We start from the raw sequence: 25,231 nt of genomic DNA on the forward strand, positions 1-25,231 counted from the left end.
TGGAGACGTGCGAAACAGCAGGCCTTGTCAGAGTGATGGGCAGGTTGGGCGCACGCGGGCGATGTCTCCGTTGGCTGATGAGCGAAACCTTCGAGAGGCTGGAACGCACGGAACGGTGCGTGCCATAGTGCTACGACGTGAACACAACGGAGGGTGAAGAGTTGCTGTGTTGATCAGTGATCGGCGAGGCTAGCAACTTTCACGTGGCTGATCGCAGCCGCAGGATGCCCGTTGGACCCGTCCTGTGTGCAGCTTCAGTCGACGTTTGCGTTTGTTAAAGGGAAAACTGGAGAAAGGGCAGCAACGGTCCAGGTTGTTGTTGCTTTCAGGAGGGGTAACTCTGCCTGGAGGGCGGCAACACTTGTAACAGTTGTAGATTTAGGAGAAAACAGCCGGGAGGGCGGCACGCTTTTGTTCACGCCGAATCGTGTAGTAGGTAACACAACCAGCAAGCTGAAGGGCTGGTGCGTCGTCGGCGGGGAAAGAGTCGTCGGTGTTCACGAGGGATGGGTTCTTGCGGTTCGCGAGGGATGTGTCCTCGTGCGCGAGGAGTGCGTCCTCGTGTTTTGCGGGGGTGAGTCCTCGTGGTATCCCCGCGGGGCGCGCTCCGATCTTGTGGGCCCGAACATGCTGTACCCCGTGCTTGGAGAGATGTATACTTGCTGTTGCTTTGGACGTAGAGGCGGGCGATCCGTGTGGCGGTAGAAGAGTCGAATACGGAGACCGTGAGCACGTGCGTGGTCTGTGCCGCATCGATGTTCTCGGCGAACAGGGCTTCTACCTGCATAAAGCACGAGGGAGACCGTGGCTCCCTGGATTGTGGTAGCGACAGCAGAACGGCTGATGCTTCCATAGCGTGCTTAGTTTGTGAAGGACGTTCACAAACCCACCAATTGTAGCGCTGGTGGATGACGGTTGCCGTTGGTCGTGCTCTACTTCTGTGACATCGTTCGTGAAAAACGGGCTCACCTCCAAGCTGCGCTTCCGTTGCGAAGACGTTCGCAAAGACGGGGTCGCTTTTGGTGGAATCGGTGTTAGGCGGTTGCTGTTCCGTGGTTGTTCGTCGGTTGTGCGTTGGTCGTCTTAAGTGAAGACGAGGTTCAGGCGCGCGTTGCTACCGTGAAAATCGTTCACGGATACGGGTTCACCAATTGTAGCGTTGGAATTGATGAGCTCCCGTACTCACGTCGTGGGGTCACCAATGTAGCGGTTCGTGTAGAGCGCCACTAAATAAGAGAGTTTGACTTCGACGAACTATAAATAAGTTGTTTATTTACAGGAACAGGCTAATTACATCAGGTAAGATAGCAGGTAAGATGGCTGACTGTAGGAGCACTGTGGTGTAGGTCTTGGCCCAGCGGGGACTCCACGAGGACTGAGTTCGCAGTCCTGTGGGGAGCGTGATGACGTCATCGCATTTGTGTTGTGATGTCATCACGGTGTTCGCGTTTCCCACGCTTAGGGCGTCACGTGATGCGCATCGTTGTGTCGCTGGCCGTTGAGGCCGAGGTCGCGAGGCCGGGCTGTGCCGGTGCTTGCCGCGGGAGCGGAAGATTGCGTCGCTCCCGTCAGCTGGCCGTTGAGGCCGAAGACGCAAGGCCGGGCTGTGCCGGTGCTTGCCGTGGGAGCGGAAGATCGCGTCGCTCCCGTCGGCTGGCCGTTGAGGCTGAAGACGCTAGGCCGGGCTGTGCCGGCGCACGCACATCACATTGTACGTGACGTGACGCCAGCGTGCTAGGGCGCGTCTTAAAGGGGCAATGGCCCCAACAGGTAAGTTAAAAGGGCAACGGCCCCAAAAGGTAAGTTAAAGGGAATTATGTGTCTCAATGTAAGGGACAACCAGTGGTACCGCCACAACACTAATACAACCCATCACATGCAGGGTCCATGAGATCAAACTCACATATACTCAGAGACAAAGAACTCATCAAGGCCGGTGAGTGCTTCCTTCTCCGCTCACAGTAGCCCCGGGTTACAATGAACCTCAAGGGCGGTGAGTGCTTCCCTCTCCGCTCACAGTAGCCCCGGGTTACAATGAACATCAAGGCCGGTGAGTGCTTCCCTCTCTGCTCACAGTAGCCCCGGGTTACAATGAACATCAAGGCCGGTGAGTGCTTCCCTCTCTGCTCACAGTAGCCCCGGGTCAGTATATACACAGTTCCTTAAGTACAACACTTATACGGTTAATGGTGGGCCCAATACTTCAGTACATTCTGTGTAATGCTGTTGATCGGTAAGCTGGCTTAGTGGGAGGCGAGATGCTGGTTTCGTGGGGAGGGGGGCTGCTGGTTTAGTGGAGGTGAGCTGCTGGTTTAGTGGAGGTGAGCTGCTGGTTTAGTGGAGGTGAGCTGCTGGTTGTGTAAGGGGTTTTAGATCACAGAGGTTTCTCTCTCTAGAGGCCTCTCTCTCTTGCACAGTAAAACCTTGAGTGGTTCGTGTTAAGTCTGTGTGTTCCAGTTGTATTAAGATTAATTACTGACACAGACTACAAGAATAAAGGTCAACAGGTCTTTACTAGTTGGAGGTCAGGACTATACTAAATACAATATCACTACACAGTACTTATATACCGGTGGTCACCACCGGTATTATGTATACAGCAGCCAGAGAAAGTAGTACATCTCTTAAGGTGGAACAGGCTTAAGTTCTCTTAAGGTGGAACAGGTTACATACACCACAATCCTCCCTTTTTAGCTTAACAGTCATATCCCCATTTAACAGAACATCATAACATATATACATATATAACTTCAGGTATAAACAGTTCAAAGGTTCAGTCTCTCAGGAGGCCTTCTGATTCGGTTTGGATAACGCCTTTCAGTGGTCTCTGATTCTTGTTGCTGAGGTGACTCTTCTTGTTGGTTTCCTATGTATTGGACGTCATCATCAGGTACAGTCCCTGCCGAGGTAGATGCTTCAGGTTCATTAACGTCTTCCACAGTTGTCTCTGTCGCAACCATGGGTTCGACCCTTGCTCTTGATTCTACCAGTTGATCCGCATGACGCCTTATCACATTGTTACCAATATCTACTGTGTACATCAGAGGTCCTTGTCTGGCCCGAATTGTTCCGGACTGCCATTTTTCGTTTCCATAGCCCCTTGCCAACACTGGTTGTCCTACGTCGAAACTTCGAGTGGACTTGTTATTAATATGCCGGAACTGTTTGTTTTCCACTTCCCTCCGCACATTTGGTTTTAACAAGTCCAACCTGGACCGCAACCTCCTGTTATAAAACATCATGGCAGGACTTTGGTTAGTCACTGCATGAGCGGCGTTTCGATATGCCATTAGGAAATTGTCCACCTTGTGTTGTAACGGAATCTGATCATCGTTCATGGCCTTTATTGCTTTTTTGAATGTTTGGACAAATCTCTCAGCCAACCCGTTTGTCGCCGGATGATATGGGGCAGAGGTATAATGTTTCACCCCATTCTTCTTTAAGAATTTTTGGAATTCTTCCGACACGAACTGTGGTCCGTTGTCCGAACATATCTGTTCTGGCAATCCGTTCCTTGCGAATATTGTTCTTAACACCGCAATTGTCTTTTCTGAAGTAGTGGTATTCATCTTGATCACTTCTGGCCATTTGGAATGTGCGTCCACCGCAATTAGGAACATGGAGTCCATGAATGGACCAGCAAAGTCAATATGTACGCGTTGCCATGGGGCTGAAGGCCATTCCCATGGGTGTAGCAGTGCGATCGGAGGTGCATTTTACACTTTTTGGCACCCAGCGCAGCTTTTTGTCAACTCCTCTATCTGTTGGTCAATGCCCGGCCACCATACATAAGCCCTAGCAAGACTTTTCATCTTAACTCCCCCCAGATGACCTTCATGCAGTTCCTTTCGAACTCTTTCCCGTAACTTGGGAGGAATAATCACTCTTATCCCGTACATCAAAGTACCATGGCAGACGGACAGCTGGTCTCGCCTTGCCGAGAATGCCGGTAACAGAGGATCGCCATGTGTTGGCCATCCCTTCACTGTCACCTCGTAAACTCGGGACAGTGTCGGGTCGTTCCTGGTTTCTCTTTCAATACTTGCATTGGTGACTGGTAAACACTCGATGATGGTCGAATGAAATAACTCAACAGGGTCAACTTTTGTCGTCTCTTCTGCTTCAGGTAGTGGCAGGCGCGACAGCCCATCAGCATTGCCATGCTGCTTTGTACCTTTGAATTCTATTTGATATTGATGTGCCCCTAGGAAAAGGGACCATCTCTGGAGTCGCTGTGCTGTCATCACCGAAACACCCTTCTTAGGGTTAAAAATGGATACCAACGGCTGATGGTCTGTCAGAAGTGTGAATTTTTGGCCCTGCAGGTAATGATTAAACTTCTTCACTCCCCATACAAGGCTGAGAGCCTCCCTATCGATCTGCGCATAGTTGCGCTCAGCGGAGGTCAATGATCTGGATGCAAACGCGACTGGCCTTTCCGTGCCATTTGGCAACTTGTGTGAGAGTACTGCCCCAATACCATATGGAGAAGCATCACAAGCCAACCGAATAGGCAGTGTCGGGTTGAAGTGAGCCAACACGGTGGCATAGTGGTTAGCACTGTTGCCTCACAGCGCCAGGGACCCGGGTTCGAATCCGGCCTCGGGCGACTGTCTGTGTGGAGTTTGCACATTCTCCCCGTGTTTGCGTGGGTTTTCTCCGGGTGCTCTGGTTTCCTCCCACAGTCCAAAGATGTGCGGGTTAGGTTGATTGGCTATGATAAATTGACCCTTAGTGTTAGGGGGATTAAATACATGGGGTTACGGGGATAGGGTGGGATATGTGTTGGTGTAGGGGTTACGGGGATCGGGTGGGATATGTGTCGGTGCAGGCTCGATGGGCCGAAATGGCCTCTATCTGCATTGTGGGGTTTCTGTGATTTCTGTGAACACTTCCTCTGAGGTGATCAATTCTTTGCTTTTGCGAAATGCCTTCTTAAAGTTTTCGCTCCATTCCCATGGTACCCCCTTCTGTAAAAGAGCGTTCAGCGGGTGCAGTACCGTGGATAGATTCGGTAGAAACTTATGGTAATAGTTAATCAATCCCAGAAACGACCTCAACTGAGAGACATTATCCGGAGCGGGAGCCTTTACAACTGCCTCTATCTTGTCAGGAGACTTATGAAGCCCCTCCCGGTCAATGACATGACCACAGTACGAGATCCGCTTCTGAAAGAACTCACATTTCTGCCGATTAATTCTAAGTCCATACTCTTTCAGTCTGTTGAGCACCAGTTCCAAGTTTGCGAGGTGTTCTTCATCACCATCACCTGTAATCAGAATATCATCCAGGTAACATTGTGTGCCTGGAATTCCCTGTAATACCTGCTCCATGGCCCTCTGCCAAATTGCCGGAGCCGATGCCACTCCAAAAACCAGCCTATTATACCGGTACAAACCTCTATGCGTGTTGATCGTGAGGTACTGGCGTGACTCTTCTTCAACCTCCATCTGCAAGTACGCCTGCGCCAGGTCTATCTTGGTGAAGTGTTTCCCGCCAGACAATGAAGCAAAAATATCCTCAATCCGTGGAAGTGGATACTGCACCGTGTGAAGCACTGGATTAACGGTGATCTTGAAATCTCCACAGATGCGAACCTTCCCTGGTTCTCCTGGCTTGTTGCTCGAAGGACGTTTCATAACGGGAACAATGGGCGTAGCCCACTCACTCCAATCTACCTTAGACAGTACACCTGAATGTTCTAGCGCTTCCAGTTCCGCTTCTACAGCAGGTCGTATTGCATAGGGTACCGGTCTGGCTTTGAAAAATTTTGGCTGTGCATGTTCATCAATCTTGATGTTTGCCGTAATTCCTTTCAGTGTTCCCAGTCCTTGCTGGAACACCTCTTTAGCATCATCCAATATTTTGGACAATCTTTTAGGTTTGACATCTGTTTCCCCGGAATCTACCGTTAGTGCTTTTAAGGAGTGCCAGTCCATATTCATTTTCCTAATCCACTCCCGTCCCAGTAGTGGTGGACCTCCTTCAGGTAGCACATATAAGTCCATTACTTGGCTTTCTTCGCCCTTGTGGACCACTTTTACCTCTATCTTTCCGATGGGGTACACTCTTTGCCCCGTGTATGTTTTCAATATAATCTCCATATCCCGTAGGGGAATATGTTGGAATAACCTTTTGTAATCTTTCTTATTCATGACCGTCAATGCCGATCCAGTGTCCAATTCCATCTTTACTTGGACTCCTGCTATCTGAAGAGTGACCCAAATTGTCTGGAGATCTGCATCCTTACCAACGTTGTGTACTCTTAAGCTACCCAGTTCATTACTGCTAGCGTCTGAATCTGACTTCTGTTCGTTCGAACTGGTCTTTGTCACCTTGTGCACCTTTATGTATTTTCCTTGCGGTGACTTTTTGTTGCTGGTCTTCTTTCCTGACCGGCATACTTTAGCTATGTGGCCAAGCCTGCCACACGTTCTGCATTCTTGGTTTTTAAACCAACACTGGTTCTGATCGTGTGTTGTCTTTCCACAACGATAACATTTTACAGTACTCAAACCCAATTTATTTGTACTGAGTTCCGGTGACCGTAGCTGCATTACTGCCGTGCCTCTCGCTGCGGCCTCGTGCGCTGCTGCCATAGTGACCGCTTTCTCAAGCGTCAGCTCATTCTCCTCGAGCAGTCGCTTTTGTGTATCTTCTTTTAATAATCCACACACAAATCTATCCCTTAGCGCGTCTGTCAGTCCCGTTGCAAACTGACAGTACTTTGCCAGCTTACGCAATTCCATTAAATATTCAGCATTGCTTTCATCCTTCAGCTGCCTTCTGCTGTAAAATTTAAATCGATCCGCTAGCATCAGCGGCGTGGGGTTTAGATGATTTTTCAGGACAGTAACAATCTCCTCGAACGTCTTATCCGCCGGTTCATCTGGTAATAAAAGGTGTTTCAATTGCCTGTATGTCTTCGCACCCATTAAGTTCAATAAAGTAAGTGCTTTCTCTGCATCTGGGATTTTATTTGTTTTACAATAATTTTGTATGCGTTCTACACACATGGCCCAATCTTCGATGTCGCCATCAAAGGTATCAATGTTCCCATGTTTAGGCATCGTTGCAATTTATTTTATCCCAAGATGGCGGCTTCCCGCTCTTGTCTTCGTCCTCCGCCTACAAAATGGCGGTTTTCCCGCGCTTGGCGGTCTTCACCCACTGGCTGCAATGGCGTTTGGCGTGCCGCTGCTGCTCCCCTTTCCCAGCGGTTAGTAACTCCCCCGACGCTGTCTCTGCTTCACCGCGGCTCCCTCGGGCATTCGCGCTTCCCCGATGTCGCGCCTCGCAGCCCTTCTTGCAGCCCGGTTATTAGCACCGGCTGCGTTCGCCTTCACCGCGGCTCTCGTGCCTTCAGTCGCCCCAGACGCTGCGCCTTTTTGGCCCAAAAGCGGCCCGGCCCTTATCACCAGCCGCGATCGATGTCCCCGCGCTGCGCCTTTCGGCCCGAATGCGGCCCGGCCCTTATCTCCGGTCGCGATCGATCTCACCGCCCTTATTCCTCCGTCTTCTTCCCCCCGTCTGTACAGCCAACGCGGCCGACTTTCTGCTCGCGTCGAGGTAGAAAGAAGATAGCTGACTGCCGCTGATGGAGGCTTCGAGTTTAGGATGTCTTCTGCACTCCGGGTTCTTGATGCCTGCCGCGCGACGTGTCTTCCAGCAGGGTGATGAGGGTGGATGCCTCTCTTCGACGCCTGTTCTGTGGACGAAGCCGCCGCGGATATAAACTGCCGCAGGGTAAGAATCGGACTCGTCGCCACTGTTAAGTCTGTGTGTTCCAGTTGTATTAAGATTAATTACTGACACAGACTACAAGAATAAAGTTCAACAGGTCTTTACTAGTTGGAGGTCAGGACTATACTAAATACAATATCACTACACAGTACTTATATACCGGTGGTCACCACCGGTATTACGTATACAGCAGCCAGAGAAAGTAGTACATCTCTTAAGGTGGAACAGGCTTAAGTTCTCTTAAGGTGGAACAGGTTACATACACCACAGTTCGACCCACTCGCCCCTTAGATTCTATACTCTGGATTTTGGGGCAGGAACTACAATGTAGAGAAAACTCTCGTAGACCAAGTTTGATGAAACGAAATGAAATTTTATTGCATAAGGAAAATTAAATCAAATGCAAGCAGATAAGAGAGTACATGGGAGGGGAAAACACAAACAAATCATAACGACACAATACTAACTGAGGCAAATACAGGCATCTTATACTCTACAAAAACCATCATGAAATAGGGAAACACACGGAACATCGAGGGACAACAACTCATGTTAATTATACCCTTAAATCCACCCCCTTAAACCTATCTAGATCTGATTATGGAGGGCCAGAAACATGCTCACCAATCCAACTAGGAAGTGCAAGGTTTTGAACCAGTCTGCGTTTGATCCTTTCAGGCGTTCCGTCTCCACGTGGATCGTGGAGCCCCAGCGAGCTGCGCCTCACCTCTCTCCTGAGGTAGAGGTCGGGAGCGGCTGGACACCGGCTGGTTCTGGCTGTCGGCGGGGTCGGGGATCATCGGCTCGACCCCGGTCAGAGAAGCCTTGGGCTGGCTCCCATCGTTTCTTCAGTTTGTTTTTGTCTCTTCTCCCGAGTTGGGAGAAGACCTCTCGTCTTCGTCAACGGCCCGGGGTTGGTCGATGATCTCCCGATGTTTGACCCCGGGGCGGGACGCCGGCTCGAGCGGTCTTCTTGATGGCGGCTTAGTCTTCTTCGTCTTCCTCCGATGGTGGAGAGGAGTTCGCTGATCTTCTCCCAAACCAGCTCCTCTTTACCCAGCTATTCTCCAGCGACTCGCCTGTCCGACGACTGCAGCTGTGACTTCACTCCAACTGTCTCCGCAACACTCAACTCTTGTTCCACTGCAACTCGGTAACTGTACAATTCTAACTCCTCCAATTATACTTTTCCTTCAGGAGCCTCCACTTCCTGCCCAAAACCAGGTTAGTCTTTGTTTAACTTTTGGCGGGCTGGGAGCACAGCGGGGTAGTTATTATATTTTAAAATATTTTAGATGGCTGGTAAAGGCCCATCTCTGGTCTGGAATGACCTTCATTGTTTTTAATGTCCTGCTGATCTCATTATCTAGTACTGGGTGCTGTTCTCATGAATATGAAATTGTCCCCTTTTGTCTGGGTCAACATTTTGATGGCCTTTGTCTCCAGGCCGATCTTGACTGGATCTGCATCTAATCCATATGCATGTGTGGGTTTGGTTTCGTTCTCTCAGAAACGGCTTCCAGAACTTACTGTGGGTTGAATCCACAAAGCTGTCTGAGGTTTCGCAGGAACCATTTTAAAATGTCCCAATAAGCCGGTCACGTGGTATGGCGGCCATTTTGAATGCCCCTTTTTCTGGGCTTCTTTTAAAACAGTCTTTAAAAATCATGGCCTCTTCTGCCATTTGACCCTTTGTAATATAAAGTTCAATTTTGCGAATCCTACAGTTGAATGGAGGTGAGCTGCTGGTTTAATGGGAGGTGAGCTGCTGGTTTAATGGGAGGTGAGCTGCTGGTTTAATGGGAGGTGAGCTGCTGGTTGAATGGAGGTGAGCTGCTGGTTTAATGGGAGGTGAGCTGCTGGTTGAATGGGAGGTGAGCTGCTGGTTTAATGGGAGGTGAACTGCTGGTTGAATGGAGGTGAGCTGCTGGTTTAATGGAGGTGAGCTGCTGGTTTAATGGGAGGTGAGCTGCTGGTTTAATGGGAGGTGAGCTGCTGGTTTAATGGAGGTGAGCTGCTGGTTTAATGGGAGGTGAGCTGCTGGTTGAATGGAGGTGAGCTGCTGGTTTAATGGGAGGTGAGCTGCTGGTTGAATGGGAGGTGAGCTGCTGGTTTAGTGGAGGTGAGCTGCTGGTTTAGTGGAGGTGAGCTGCTGGTTGAATGGAGGTGAGCTGCTGGTTGAATGGGCGGTGAGCTGCTGGTTTAGTGGAGGTGAGCTGCTGGTTGAATGGGAGGTGAGCTGCTGGTTGAATGGAGGTGAGCTGCTGGTTGAATGGGCGGTGAGCTGCTGGTTTAGTGGAGGTGAGCTGCTGGTTTAGTGGAGGTGAGCTGCTGGTTGAATGGAGGTGAGCTGCTGGTTTAGTGGAGGTGAGCTGCTGGTTGAATGGAGGTGAGCTGCTGGTTGAATGGGCGGTGAGCTGCTGGTTTAGTGGAGGTGAGCTGCTGGTTGAATGGGAGGTGAGCTGCTGGTTTAGTGGAGGTGAGCTGCTGGTTGAATGGGAGGTGAGCTGCTGGTTTAATGGGAGGTGAGCTGCTATCATTTGTTGGGCTTGCCCATAAACGTCTATTAGTTTGTTTATTACACTCCCACACAGTAGTGTTCACTAGCTGCTTCTCGAACCTTCAATCCCCGATCTCTTCCAATGTCCTTTACAAAAGGGACGGATTCTCTGGCCACACTCCCCAACAGGCCTCCAGAGATCCTGGTGTCGTTAGATTCCAAACTCACACTCACCCCTGCTGACAGCAGCTGTGTGTCTGTCTGGAGTGTATTTTAACCCAACTTAACACAATTGTTATTCTAGCTTAATATTGATACAATTTATATTAACGATTTAGACTTTGGAATTAAAAACATAATTTCGACACCAAATTAGGGGGGGATAGTCAATACTGAGGAGGACTGCAACAAGTTACAGGAGGACATTAATAAACTTGCAGAATGGGCATGTAATTGGCAAATGAATTTCAACACAGATAAATGTGAGGTATTACATTCTGGTAGGAAGAATAGGGAGGTCACTTATCACTTGGAGGGTGCGAGTCTGGGTGGGGCAGAGGAACAAAGGGATCTCGGAGTACAAATACACAAATCACTAAAAGTTGTGCCACAGGTTAGCAAGGCCATAAAAAAGCAAACCAAGCACTAGGGTTTATTTCTAGAGGGATAGAATTGAAAAGTAGGGAAGTTATGCTAAACCTGTATCGAACCCTGGTTAGACCACACTTGGAGTACTGCGTACAGTTCTGGTCGCCATATTATAAAAAGGATATAGAGGCACTGGAGAGGGTGCAGAGAAGATTTACAAGGATGATACCAGAAATGCGAGGGTATACATATCAGGAAAGGATGAACAGGCTGGGTCTCTTCTCTCTTGAAAAAAGGCTGAGGGGTGACCTAATAGAGGTCTTTAAAATTATGAAAGGTTTTGATAGAGTGGATACAGAGAGAATGTTTCCACTTGTGGGGAAGAGCATAACTAGAGGCCATCAATATAAGATAGTCACCAAGAAATCCAATAGGGAATTCAGAAGAAACTTCTTTACCCAGAGAGTGGTGAGAATGTGGAGCTCGCTACCACAGGGAGTGGTTGAAGCGAATAGTATCGATGCATTTAAGGGGCGGTTTGATAAGCATCTGAGGGAGAAGGGAATCGAGGGCTATGCTGATAGATTTAGATGAGGAAAGACGGGAGGAGGCTCGAGTGGAGCATAAACGCCGGCATGGACTGGTTGAGCCGAATAGCCTGTTTCTGTGCCGTATATCCGATGTAATCCAATCTATATGTCAACCAGCATATTCTATTTAATAATCTATACGTACCTATCCTTACAAGAACTTTTAAAAGGTCCGTTATCAGAGTGGACAAGTTGGTGTTTCAACAGGTTGGATGACCGAGTGAATCCCTTCCCACACACAGAGCAGGTGAACGGCCTCTCCCCAGTGTGAACTCGCTGGTGTGTCAGCAGGTTGGATGAATTAGTGAATCCCTTCCCACACTTGGAGCAGGTGAACGGCCTCTCCCCGGTGTGAGTGCGTTGGTGTGCAGTTAGGTTGAACGACCGCCTGAATTTTTTCCCACAGTGAGAGCAACTGAACGGTCTCTCATCAGTGTGAACTCGCTGGTGTTTAATCAGTTCCTCAGAACTTTTAAAGCTGTTCCCACAATCAGCGCATTTAAAAGGTCTCTCATCAGTGTGAACTCGCTGGTGTGTCAATAGGTTGGATGACTGACTGAATCCCTTCCCACACACTGAGCAGGTGAACGGCCTCTCCCCAGTGTGAACACGTTGGTGTGTCAGCAGGTTGGATAAATAGCCGAATCCCTTGCCACACACAGAGCAGGTGAACGGTTTCGCTCCAGTGTGAACATGCTGGTGTTCAATGAGGTGGGATGACTGACTGAATCTCTTCCCACAGTGAAAGCAACGAAACAGTCTCTCGTCAGTGTGAACTCGCTGGTGTTTCTGGAGGCTGGATGACCGACTGAATCCCTTCCCACATACGGAGCAGGTGAACGGCCTCTCCCCGGTGTGACTTCGCCGATGAATTTCCAGCTGGGATGGGTAATTGAATCCCTTCCCACAGTCCCCACATTTCCATGGTTTCTCCATGGTGTGGGTATCCTTGTGTCTCTCCAGGTTGGACGATCAGTTGAAGCCTCGTCCACACACACAACACGCGTATGGTTTCTCCCCGCTGTGAATGGTGCGATGATTTTTCAGGCGGTGTAACTGGTTAAAGCTCTTTCCACAGTCAGTGCACTGGAACAATCTCACTCGGGTGTGTGTGTTTCAGTGTTTTTCCAGTCACACTGATGTTTCAAATCTTCTCCCACAGACAGAAGACAAATATTTCTCCTTCCACATTCAAAGGGTGATGATATTCAGGTCCTGATGAATCAGATCTTGATGTGATGTTTGGTTTGAGTTTCTCGTCTGCAATTCCTCCCCTTCTAACACCCTGTAAAATGAGTTTACAAAAGTCATCACTGGAAGTACAGGATCGAAATTCACAACAGACAATTCTAGGTTCTAAGGAACATTCTTTCCTCTCTTGTTTCCCCAAAGTTGACAGGGCCCAGTGCGCAGGGGCGAGGAGGATGATTGACAGGGTCCAGTGCGCAGGGAGGATGATTGACAGGGCCCAGTGTGCAGGGGCGGAGAGGATGATTGACAGGGCGCAGCGTGCAGGGGCAGGGAGGATGATTGACAGGGCCGTGTGTGCAGGGGCGGAGAGGATGACTGACAGGGTCCAGTGCGCAGGGGCAAGGAGGATGATTGACAGGGTCCAGTGTACAGGGGCAGGGAGGATGATTGACAGGGCCCAGCGTGCAGGGGCGGAGAGGATGATTGACAGGGTCCAGTGTGCAGGGAGGATGATTGACAGGGTCCAGTGTGCAGGGAGGATGATTGACAGGGCCCAGTGTGCAGGGAGGATGAGTGACAGGGCCCAGCGTGCAGGGGCGGAGAGGATGATTGACAGGGTCCAGTGTGCAGGGAGGATGATTGACAGGGCCCAGTGTGCAGGGAGGATGATTGACAGGGCCCAGCGTGCAGGGAGGATGATTGACAGGGCCCAGTGTGCAGGGAGGATGATTGACAGGGCCCAGTGTGCAGGGGCGAGGAGGATGATTGACAGGGCCCAGCGCGCAGGGGCGGAATGATTGGCAGGTCCAGGGTGCGTGTTCTGAGCATGTGCGGGGAGGACCGATCGGAAACGGGAGGGCGCGGCCATGGGGCGCATGTGCTGTGTCAGCGACAACTCAGCGCCATGGCTGAAGCGCTTTCTGGAGCGCGGGGGCTTGTGGGTATTGCAGCCACCATTGCTGTTGACCCTTTCAACCGATCTGTGCAGCATCAGCTGAGCCTTCCAATCAGCTTCGCTGTCCCTGGGCTGGGAAAGGGGAACATGAGACAACATTCTCCCTCTTACCCCTTTCCAAACTCCTTTTACAGGGTCTTTAGAAGTGGAGTATTTACAGACGGGAAGCTCAGACCAAACATCACATCAAGATCTGACAGAGTCTCTCGTTTCATCAGCACCAGAATATCATCGGCCTTTGCACATGGAAGGGGAGAGCAGCAATCACAGCACAGACAAACCGCACACAGGTGCTGTGTGGACGCGGATTCAGCTGATTGCCTGACCTCGCGAGACACGAGCACTGTCACACAAGAGAAACCGGATAAAGGAGGGACGATGTGTTGAAAGTTCATCGGCGCAGTCACGCCGAGGCCAGTCTGTGTGTGGAAAGGGATTTATTTATCCATCCCACCCACTAACACACCAGCTTCTTCATGCTGACGAGAGACCGTTTAAATATTCTGATTGTGGGAAGAGCTTTAGAAGCTCCAATAGTCTGATGAAACACCAGCGCCTCCACCATTCGCCTGCTCCGTGTGTGGGAAGGGATTCATTCACTGCTTCTTGCCACCCGCTGACACACCAGCGAGTTCACTCTGCTCTGTAGTGCAGGGCCCTGATGGCAGCTGGGGCAAAATGAACATGGAAAATGTTTTATAAATTTTGTTCTGTTGTTTAATCTGTCAGCCTGTTGCTCCCTTCATTTGACCTTTCCTGTTATTACATAAAATGTACAGCACAGAAACAGGCCATTCAGCCCGACTGGGCTGTGCCGGGGTTTCTGCTCCACACCAGCCTCCTCCCACCCTACTTTATCTAACCCCACCAACATATCCTCCTATTCCTTTCTCCCTCATGTGGCTTCCCCTTAAATGCATCTATACTTTTAGCCTCAACCACTCCCTGTGGTAGCGAGTTCCACATTCTAACGGTAAAGAAGTTTCTCCTGAATTCCCTCCTGGATTTATTAGTGACTGTCTTATATTGATGGCACCATAAATATGATGAGATTCTGTTAAGTTGACCAGTATGTTGTTGTACTTTGTCTTTTTCTGATGAATGAAACATTACTGAGCCCCTGTACCCGGGTTATGGGATGAAGTGCCAGACAAGTGAAGGCACAACGTCTGGGTGTGAATCTGATAATAACCTCATGGACCGTATAGGTGTGATAGCCAGACGGGCTTGTGGTGATAGTCTGGTCACAGGTGAACTAAATCCCCTTTACTCACCTCTCCAACAGGTGATGGAGATTCACAATCTGCAGAGGGTAGGGAAGGAATCTAGGAACAGGACGAGGCCATTCAGCCCTGAGCTTATTCCGTCATTCAATCTGATCACGGCTGATCGGTAGCTCATCTCCATCAACCTGCCTTGGTTCCATAAGCCTTAACACCCACACCCAACAAAAATCGGTCAACCTTCGTTTTGATATTTTCAATTGACCCCCAGCCTCAACAGCTTTTTGGGGCAGTGTGATCCAGATTTCCACTGCCCTTTGTGAGAAGAAGTGCTTCCTGACATCACCCCCGAATGGCCGAGCTCTAGTTTTAAGGTTGTCCCTCACAGAGGAAAGAGTTTCTCTCCATCTACACTATCAAATCCTTTAATCATCTTAAAACCGCAATTAGTCTTTAAAAGACAGCAAAAAATAACTAAAAGATTAAGAAAGGGAAGATAGATTATGAAAGTAAATTAGCAAAAAATATAAAAACAGATAGCAAAAGTTTCTATAGTTATATAAAAAGAAAAAGGGTGGCTAAAGTAAATGTTGGTCCCTTAGAGGATGAGACCGGGAAATTAATGGTGGGAAACATGGAGATGGCAAAAACGCTGAACAAATATTTTGTATCAGTCTTTACGGTAGAAGACACTAAGAATATCCCAACACTGGACAAACAGAGGGCTCTAGGGGGGGGGGGGGAGGAGCTAAATACGATTAAAATCACTAAGGAAGTGGTACTTGGTAAAATAATGGGATTCAAGGCGGATAAGGTGAGACCGCACCTGGAATACTGCATACAGTTTTGGTGTCCATACTTAAGAAAAGACATACTTGCTCTCGAGTCAGTACAAAGAAGGTTCACTCGGTTAATCCTGGGGATGAGGGGGTGGTCATATGAGGAGAGGTTGAGTAGATTGGGACTCTACTCATTGGAGTTCAGAAGAATGAGAGGCGATCTTATTGAAACATATAAGATTGTGAAGGGGCTTGATCGGGTGGATGTGGTGAGGATGTTCCCAATGATGGGTGAAACTAGAACTAGGGGGCATAATCTTAAAATAAGGGGCTGCTCATTCAAAACTGAGATGAGGAGAAACTTCTTCACTCAGAGGGTGGTAGGTTTGTGGAATTTGCTGCCCCAGAAAGCTGTGGAAGCTACATTATTAAATAAATTTAAAACAGAAATTGATAGTTTCCTAGAAGTAAAGGGTTACAGGGAGCGGGCAGGAAATTGGACATGAGTCTAGGTTCGGAATGGTCATGGCCCTGTGGGTAGTGGAGCGGACTGTAGGATTCGCAAAATCCAGAAAATACAGTCTAGATTGGTAAAACCCCTGAAGTGGCCACATTGTGAGAAAACAAGATGGAGTTGGCAGTTCTCATGGCTCAGTTCAAAAGGACACACCAGCAGTATCTTACAGCAGCCTGAGTCATCACCGATTAGAAGATTCCAGAACTTACTGCTATTGATATGATAATATGGTTACAGCAGTAACGAACTCGTAAACAAAAGTATTTGCACCTGGAGGTGCGCTAATTGCTAGCAAAATGCAAACCCATCTCTGAAATCGCTGAGCACAGAAAAAAAAACCATTATCTGTGCCAAACTCAGAGGGACACAGGACAGATCCCATCAGTTTCATTTACAAGACATTAAAATAAAGTACTTGCTTTTGTCAAAGCAGCCTGCCCATTACCTTGACAAAAGAAAACCCCTGATTTGGCGCCGAGATAAGGACAAGGAAACACTATAACTGTGGAGGGAGAATCGACAGCAAGACTGCTTTTTCATTCAGCGAGATTCAGACAGATCCATCACAGATTCACACAGACACGAGGTGAAGGACAGAGCGCGGAGGACCCACAAGATTGTGCAGGAGAGCAGATTCAGAAGTTCAGTCCAGATCCAAGACCATCAGGAGTTCGAAGGCCGAGTGGAGAGGAGACGGTTCGAGGAGTTCGGAGGACTTTCAAGATTGTGCAGGAGAGCGGGTTCAGGAGCCGGTCCCATGAGGAAGATCGGAGATCCCGGATGTCACAGGAGTACCAAGATTAAGGACAGTTTTAAAACTCTGGTGAGCATAAAGGCCCAACTCTACCTAACTGACATAGTTGAGGTATATTTTAGCAATGGGAGGGTTTGTAACATTAAGGGTTTTGTAATTCAGGAGTGTGATTTATCCCTCGATGTGTCCGTGCGCTTTTCCCACCCCCGTTTTAGTATACCGCTGATTAAGAATTGTTGCATGATTTAAGATAGTCAAAGTTATTCCTTGTGTGTTAAATTTTAGTTCCCATTGGGATACGTGCTAATGGTTTTTGTCTAAATTGAATCTTGCATTCTCTGTGTTTATTCTCCTTGAAAATAAAGATATTTAAAACTCACCTTGTCTCACCTGATCCATTTGTCTTCCGAGTCACAAGTTGGGCCACACATCAAGGCTGTCTGGCAATAAGCCCAGTGTCTAGAACCGGTGAGGGGGGAGCGCTTCGGAACCGCTCACGAGCAGTGCGAAATCAAAACCGATCTAGCACACCATAAGCTCGTTAAAACGACCCCTTACAGAATGGCGACCCAGATGGGACACTGGCTACAGAAACCTTGTGTGGTGGACAAAGACTCGGGTGAGACAGATGTTATGGAAGATAGGTTAGCCTCCTACGTGTGTGGTAAAGTAAATGTAGCGAAAAAATGGGCGTATGACCTGTTAGGAGCCGAGCGTCCCCTAAAGGCAGCCGCCTAGTGGACGGCTAGTAAAGAGCACCGCAAGGGCATTGAGAAAGCGGTGTGGCTTATGTGCTATAAAAAGCAGGTTCTGGTACTGGACCACGCGGTGGCCAGTAAAGAAACCAAGATTAAGCATTTGTCCCAAGAGCTGCAGGAAAAGGTTGCAGCGGAAGGGAAAGTGTTAGTGGCTCTGGAGGCCATAAGCCAAGAGAGGGCAGCGATGGTCCGGGACCATCGGGGGAAGGTAGAAAGGTTGGAGGGCAAGATAGCCGAGCTGGAGGGGAGCGCTAGGTTCAGGGCAGAACACGTAGAGTATCAGGCAAGAGAATCCAGGGAGAAAGAGAGGGGGTTAAAAACGGAGATTAGCCGCCTTACAGGGGAACTGAAGGCACAGGAGGAAAAGGTAGGCGAAGTAAAAGCAGCCTATAAGCTGGCCTGCGCTCAAGGGTTTGAGGAGGCAGACCACGGCCCCTGTAGGCAGGAAATAGAAAGCCTGAATCTGGAATTGGCCAGGGCAAAGGGGATGATATGCCTCATTAGCCCCAAGGTCGGCCAGGCTGAGTTCAACGGTAACCCAAGCAGGGAAGTCCCGCAGGTAGCCCCCAGAACAAAACGGGTTAGGGAACCCGAGATTTCACAGCCACCACCCCTAGCCCCTAGTTTTCCAGAGGTCTGGGATCAGGAGGGGGTGGAGGATGAAGAATCCAAGGTAGACCAGGGTAGCCCGAGAGAGAATCAGGGACCGGGACTGGTGTACCCCATGACACAACGGAGGTACGGACCACCCGGTGACGACGAGGAACCTGGGGACATCCAGAACCAATTCCTGGTGCCACACGGTACGCAACAATTGCGTTCCATGGTGAGCTACATCCCGAAGCTCACCATGAAGGGGGACCCTTCTCTGCACTTTAGGGAGATAGAGCAGGCGGCCTGTGTGAATGACTGCGACGAGGCAGAAAAGGCCAAAATGATGCTGTTCTCCCTGGGTAGCGATCTCCTCCAGACGCTACCCGATGAGTGTAAGAGGGGTCAGGAGAATTATGGCAAGCTCAAGGAAGAGATCCTGGAGGCCATGGGGATGAACGAGGGGAGTCCGTTCTCCCGGGTAGAGAAAATAGTCCAGCTCCCCGGGGAATTCCCGCAGGCGTTCGCGGACAGGCTGTGGCCAGTCTATCAGGATGCGTGCCCGGGAATGCCGGCACGAGCGCGCCTGAACGGGGAACAGTTAGTTCACTGGCTAAGGTGCCTTATGAACAACTCCCTGCCCCGCGTTCGAATGCAGGCAATGGCCTGGTTCGACCCCCGAAACCCTCTGACCACGGAGGCGACGGTAATCCGCCAACTCACTGTCACCTTTAGAAATGGGAGGGATAGTGAGACACCCCAGCAAAAAGGGGAGGTTTGTGAGGTCAGGCCTGGTGACCAGCCCCGTAAAGAGTGGCGCCAGGAAGGGAGCCGTCCCAACCAAAGCAGGCAAACGTGCTATGGTTGCGGGAAGGAGGGGCATTGGCGCAGGGACTGTAAGAATCCCTGGAAGGACACAAGGGAAAAGGTTCCCACAGCCCCAGTCCAAAAGGCAGAGAAAGAAATTGCTCCCGCTGGGATCGAGTCATTTTTAGAGGCCATGCGGTCTCTTCTGACTGGCCAGGGAAGTACAGCTGCTGTAGTTCCCTCCCCCACCTCTGCCCCCCCACAATGACTAGAGCCAGCGCAGCCGGTCGACCTGTGTCCCCCAGAAAGACATGCACAGGAAAAGACCTCCAGTAATATGGAGGAATACCTGCGGTGCCAGGTTGCGGAGGCTAAGTTAGTTGAGCAGGCTTTAAGGGAGGAGAACGCTAGGTTAACCGCGAGGGCTGGCAGTTTAGAGGGTCAGCTAAAGGTTTTTTAAATGGTTCATGAAGATTTTCAGCCACCAGCAGCGGGTGGTGAGGGGATACCTGCCCCCAGTACAGGAGTGGGTAGGGAAGAGGAGATAAAACTAGATTACTGGCTAGCTGCCAGGTATATTAAACAGTGCAAGCTGTTTAAGCCGGAGGCAGGGAAACAGACAGCAGGGGCTGAAAAGGCCAGTAAAGAGTTAAACGCTGTAGGGGAGCTGCAGCCACAGGTCACACAGGCTGGACGTGCAACCTGCGTGAGGGGAGGAGTGGTCTCATCTAAACGGGAGACTCCCCCATTGTTCTGGGACCCAGGAGGGGAGGAGCCGGAGGTCTTAGGTCCTGTCCCTGGTCATAATGAAGCCGAGTCGGAGGACGAAGGTCCCGCCCCCGACTGCGGCGAAGGGGAGGAGCCGGAGGTTTTAGGTCTTGCCCCTCAGTGTAGCATTAGAGAGGTGGCGTCTGGGGGCGGGGACTCTCAACCTGGAGTCCCAGGTAGCAAAGAGGTGCCTGCCGCTGACCCAGAGCCTAGGGAGGCGGAGCCTGCGGGAGGAAGCCCACAGCCGGCAGTCGTGGGGAAGCCACGAACTGCAGCCAGGGCCAAAACTCCAGCCAAGGGTCCGACCCGTGAGGAAACCTCATATGTGGTGACCGTCAGACGGTCAGAGAGAAAACCGCAACCGAAAAAGGTCTCGTCGCCGGTTTTCGCAAAAAGAAACCCCCGTAAGAAAGCTGCGGGAAATTTAAACAGTCCACAGCCAGCAGCCACAGGCTGCCAGGGACTAGCAGCTGAGACTGATGTGGGAACGCCGCAGGGGGAGGCCTGCGACAGTCCCCGCAGATTATAAGCTGGCTGCCCGGAGACAGGCGGCAGATGTACATAGATATATATAGTTTTGGAGAATAAGGTTTAGTTATTGTTATTTTAGAATGAATGTATAAGGTATTCCATTGGATTGTTTTGTGCATTGGATGGTTTTGTATTATTGAAATAAGATTATGTTACGACTCTAGGCGAGTCTGTACATTGTTTGAATGTTTTCTCCGATAGGAGATGTTTACTCAACTTCATTGTCGGAATGAGGAAAGTGCGTGGGCGAGGTACACTCCATAGTAAGGTAAACTACGGGGAAGGTCAGTTGGGGAGGGAACGGATTTGTGCTCACCCAAAGACACATGACACAAAGACGATTTGAGATGTTCATTGTATCACAGGGAGGACTGTAGGATTCGCAAAATCCAGAAAATACAGTCTAGATTGGTAAAACCCCTGAAATGGCCACATTGTGAGAACACAAGATGGAGTTGGCAGTTCTCATGGCTCAGTTCAAAAGGACACACCAGCAGTATCTTACAGCAGCCTGAGTCATCACCGATTAGAAGATTCCAGAACTTACTGCTATTGATATGATAATATGGTTACAGCAGTAACGAACTCGTAAACAAAAGTATTTGCACCTGGAGGTGCGCTAATTGCTAACAAAACGCAAACCCATCTCTGAAATCGCCGAGCACAGAAAAAACCCCATTATCTGTACCAAACTCAGAGGGACACAGGACAGATCCCATCAGTTTCATTTACAAGACATTAAAATAAAGTACTTGCTTTTGTCAAAGCAGCCTGCCCATTACCTTGACAAAAGAAAACCCCTGATTTGGCGCCGAGATAAGGACAAGGAAACAGTATAACTGTGGAGGGAGAATCGACAGCAAGACTGCTTTGTCATTCAGTGAGATTCAGACAGATCCATCACAGATACGAGGTCAAGGACAGAGCGCGGAGGACCCACAAGATTGTGCAGGAGAGCAGATTCAGAAGTTCAGTTCAGATCCAAGACCATCAGGAGTTCGAAGGCCGAGTGGAGAGGAGACGGTTCGAGGAGTTCGGAGGACTTTCAAGATTGTGCAGGAGAGCGGGTTCAGGAGCCGGGCCCATGAGGAAGATCGGAGATCCCGGATGTCACAGGAGTACCAAGATTGAGGACGGTTTTAAAACTCTGGTGAGCATAAAGGCCCAACTCTACCTAACTGACATAGTTGAGGTATATTTTAGCAACGGGAGGGTTTGTAACATTAAGGGTTTTGTAATTCAGGAGTGTGATTTATCCCTCGATGTGTCCGTGCGCTTTTCCCACCCCCGTTTTAGCATACCGCTGATTAAGAATTGTTGTATGATTTAAGATAGTCAAAGTTATTCCTTATGTGTTAAATTTTAGTTCCCATTGGGATACGTGCTAATGGTTTTTGTCTAAATTGATTCTTGCATTCTCTGTGTTTATTCTCCTTGAAAATAAAGATATTTAAAACTCACCTTGTCTCACCTGATCCATTTGTCTTCCGAGTCACAAGTTGGGCCACACATCAAGGTTGTCTAGCAATAAGCCCAGTGTCTAGAACCGGTGAGGGGGGAGCGCTTCGGAACCGCTCACGAGCAGTGCGAAATCAAAACCGATCTAGCACACCATAAGCTCGTTAAAACGACCCCTTACAGGGCCCAGGGGCCGTGTAGGCTGGTTCTGCTCCTACTGTGTTCTAATTATGTGTTAGGTTTCAGGAGATGGTTTTATTCCTGATCCTGGCTGGGGTGGAGATCGCCTTTACAGGAGGTAAGTACTGTAGAAAATACAGGGACAGAGTGATCTCCTGGAAGAGTTTCGATTGCCTAGATGGGTCGGAGAGGAATTTCCCAGATTTTTTCTCCCAAATTGGCCATTGGGTTTTTTAAAATCTGGTTTTTCGCCTCTCCCGGGAGATCACATGGGTTCGGGTGGATGCAGAGTGATAGAAGATTTGAGGTTAGGATCAGATCAGCCATGATCTTATTGATTGGTGGAGCAGGCTCGAGGGGCCGATTGGCCTACTCCTGCTCCTATTTCTTATGTTCTTATGTAGATCACTCCTTAATCTTCTATACTACAAGCCCAGTCTGTGTAACCTGTCCTCATAAATGAACCCTTTTAGCTCCGGTTTCATTCTGGTGAATCTGTGCTGCTCCCCTCCAAGGCCAATATCCCCTTCCTGAGGGGCGGGGCCTGGAAGGGAACAGTACGGCCGACCGACTAGGGCCTGCGCGACTGTTCAAGGTCAATGTTCGCACAATCTGGTGACAGTTGCACAAGGTGAGATGTAACAAAGGAAGAGTTAAGGCAGCTGTTGAAGTAATTGGAAAAACAAGTCTATGTGTTGCATTCTGCCCACAGCAGACTCAGGAAGCGAAGGGTATAAAACATCGAGCCTTCCTGTAATTACCAGGAGAACGACGAGTGACATTTCACCAAGAAGAGCGAGAATGACCTATGAGGAGAGACTATGTAGTTTAGGGATGTACACACTGGAGTTTAGAAGATTGAGAGGGGACCTCATAGAAGTGTATAAAATTCTGACAGGTCTAGACAGACTGGATGCAGAAGGAATGTTTCCCTTGGCGGGTGAGAACAGAACTAGAGGACATAATTTAAGGATAAGGGCTAAACCATTTAGGACAGAGATGAGGGGGAATTTCTTCACTCAGAGAGTGGTGAACCTGTGGAACTCATTGCCACAGAGGGCAGTGTACGCCAGCTCATTAAATATATTTAAGAGGGAATTAGATATATTTCTACGGGCAAAAGGGGTTAAGGGTTACGGAGAGAAGGCGGGGACGGGATACTGAATTAAAGGATCAGCCATGATCTCATTAAATGGCGGAGCAGGCACGAAGGGCCGAATGGCCTACTCCTGCTCCTATCTTCTATGTATCTATGTAACTCTCCCAGAATCGGGTCCTGATCACCCTCAGTGAGTGGTGCGCCCCAGAATAAGGTTGTATGACTTTGTTGTCATGTCTGAATGCCAATAAAAATTATTTAGAACAATTCCAGAGTCTCGTGATTCTTCCAGGGCAGGTACAGCACAGGTTAGATACAGAGTAAAGCTCCCTCTACACTGTTCCCATCAAACACTCCCAGGGCAGGTACAGCACGGGTTAGATACAGAGTAAAGCTCCCTCTACACTGTTCCCATCAAACACTCCCAGGGCAGGTACAGCACGGGTTAGATACAGAGTAAAGCTCCCTCTACACTGTCCCATCAAACACTCCCAGGGCAGGTACAGCACGGGTTAGATACAGAGTAAAGCTCCCTCTACACTGTCCCATCAAACACTCCCAGGGCAGGTACAGCACGGGTTAGATACAGAGTAAAGCTCCCTCTACACTGTCCCCATCAAACACTCCCAGGGCAGGTACAGCACGGGTTAGATACAGAGTAAAGCTCCCTCGACACTGTCCCATCAAACACTCCCAGGGCAGGTATAGCACGGGTTAGATCCAGAGTAAAGCTGCCTCTACACTGTCCCATCAAACACTCCCAGGGCAGGTACAGCACGGGTTAGATACAGAGTAAAGCTCCCTCTACACTGTCCCCATCAAACACTCCCGGGGCAGGTACAGCACGGGTTAGATACAGAGTAAAACTCCCTGTACACTGTCCCATCAAACACTCCCGGGGCAGGTACAGCGCGGGTTCGATACAGAGTAAAGCTCCCTCTACACTGTCCCCATCAAACACTCCCGGGGCAGGTGCAGCACGGGTTAGATACAGAGTAGAGCTCCCTCTACACTGTCCCATCAAACACTCCCAGGGCAGGTACAGCACAGGTTAGATGCAGAGTAAAGCTCCCTCTACACTGTCCCATCAAACACTCCCGGGGCAGGTACAGCACGGGTTAGATACAGAGTAAAGCTCCCTCTACACTGTCCCATCAAACACTCCCAGGGCAGGTACAGCACGGGGTTAGATACAGAGTAAAGCTTTCTCTACACTGTCCCATCAAACACTCCCAAGGCAGGTACAGCACGGGGTTAGATACACAGTAAAGCTCCCTCTACACTGCCCCATCAAACACTCCCAGGGCAGGTCCAGCACGGGGAGCACAGGTTAGACACAGAGTAAAGCTCCCTCTACACTGCCCCATCAAACACTCCCAGGGCAGGTACAGCACGGGTTAGATACAGAGTAAAGCTCCCTCTACACTATCCCTATCAAACACTCCCAGGGCAGGTACAGCACAGGTTAGATACAGAGTAAAGCTCCCTCGACACTGTCCCCATCAAACACTCCCAGGGCAGGTACAGCATGGGTTAGATGCAGAGTAAAGCTCCCTCTACACTGTCCCATCAAACACTCCCAGGGCAGGTACAGCATGGGTTAGATAGAGAGTAAAGCACCCTCTACACTGTCCCTATCAAACACTCCCAGGGCAGGTACAGCACGGGTTAGATACAGAGTAGAGCTTCCTCTACACTGTCCCCATCAAACACTCCCAGGGCAGGTGCAGCACGGGTTAGATACAGAGTAAAGCTCCCTCTACACTGTCCCTATCAAACACTCCCAGGGCAGGTACAGCACGGGTTAGATGCAGAGTAAAGCTCCCTCTACACTGTCCCATCAAACACTCCCAGGGCAGCCACAGCACAGGTTAGTTACGGAGTAAAGCTCCCGCTACACTGTCCCCATCAAACACTCCCAGGGCAGGTACAGTACAGGTTAGATACAAAGTAAAGCTCCCTCTACACTGTCCCCATCAAACACTCCCAGGGCAGGTACAGCATGGGTTAGATGCAGAGTAAAGCTCCCTCTACACTGTCCCATCAAACAATCCCAGGGCAGGTACAGCACGTGTTAGATACCGAGTAAAGCTCCCTCTACACTGTCCTATATGACACTCCCAGGGCAAGTACAGCACGGGTTAGATACAGAGTAAAGTTCCCTCTACACTGCCCCATCAAACACTCCAAGAGCAGGTA

General features: G+C 49.6%; 1 protein-coding gene across 1 annotated transcript; it reads right to left on the reverse strand.

The window, feature by feature from the left end:
• Positions 1–7,833: 7,833 nt before the first annotated feature.
• On the reverse strand, positions 7,834–12,365 carry LOC147097530 (uncharacterized). The gene has a single exon (XM_085971461.1). It carries the CDS (start codon positions 12,355–12,357, stop codon positions 11,557–11,559), a length of 801 nt encoding a protein of 266 aa, XP_085827587.1. The 5' UTR covers positions 12,358–12,365; the 3' UTR covers positions 7,834–11,556.
• Between the last annotated feature and the right edge of the window lie 12,866 nt (positions 12,366–25,231).

This window comes from Somniosus microcephalus, chromosome 31, assembly GCF_052327205.1.
Source record: "Somniosus microcephalus isolate GS21.2 chromosome 31, FLI_Smic_1.0, whole genome shotgun sequence".
NCBI lineage: Eukaryota > Metazoa > Chordata > Chondrichthyes > Squaliformes > Somniosidae > Somniosus > Somniosus microcephalus.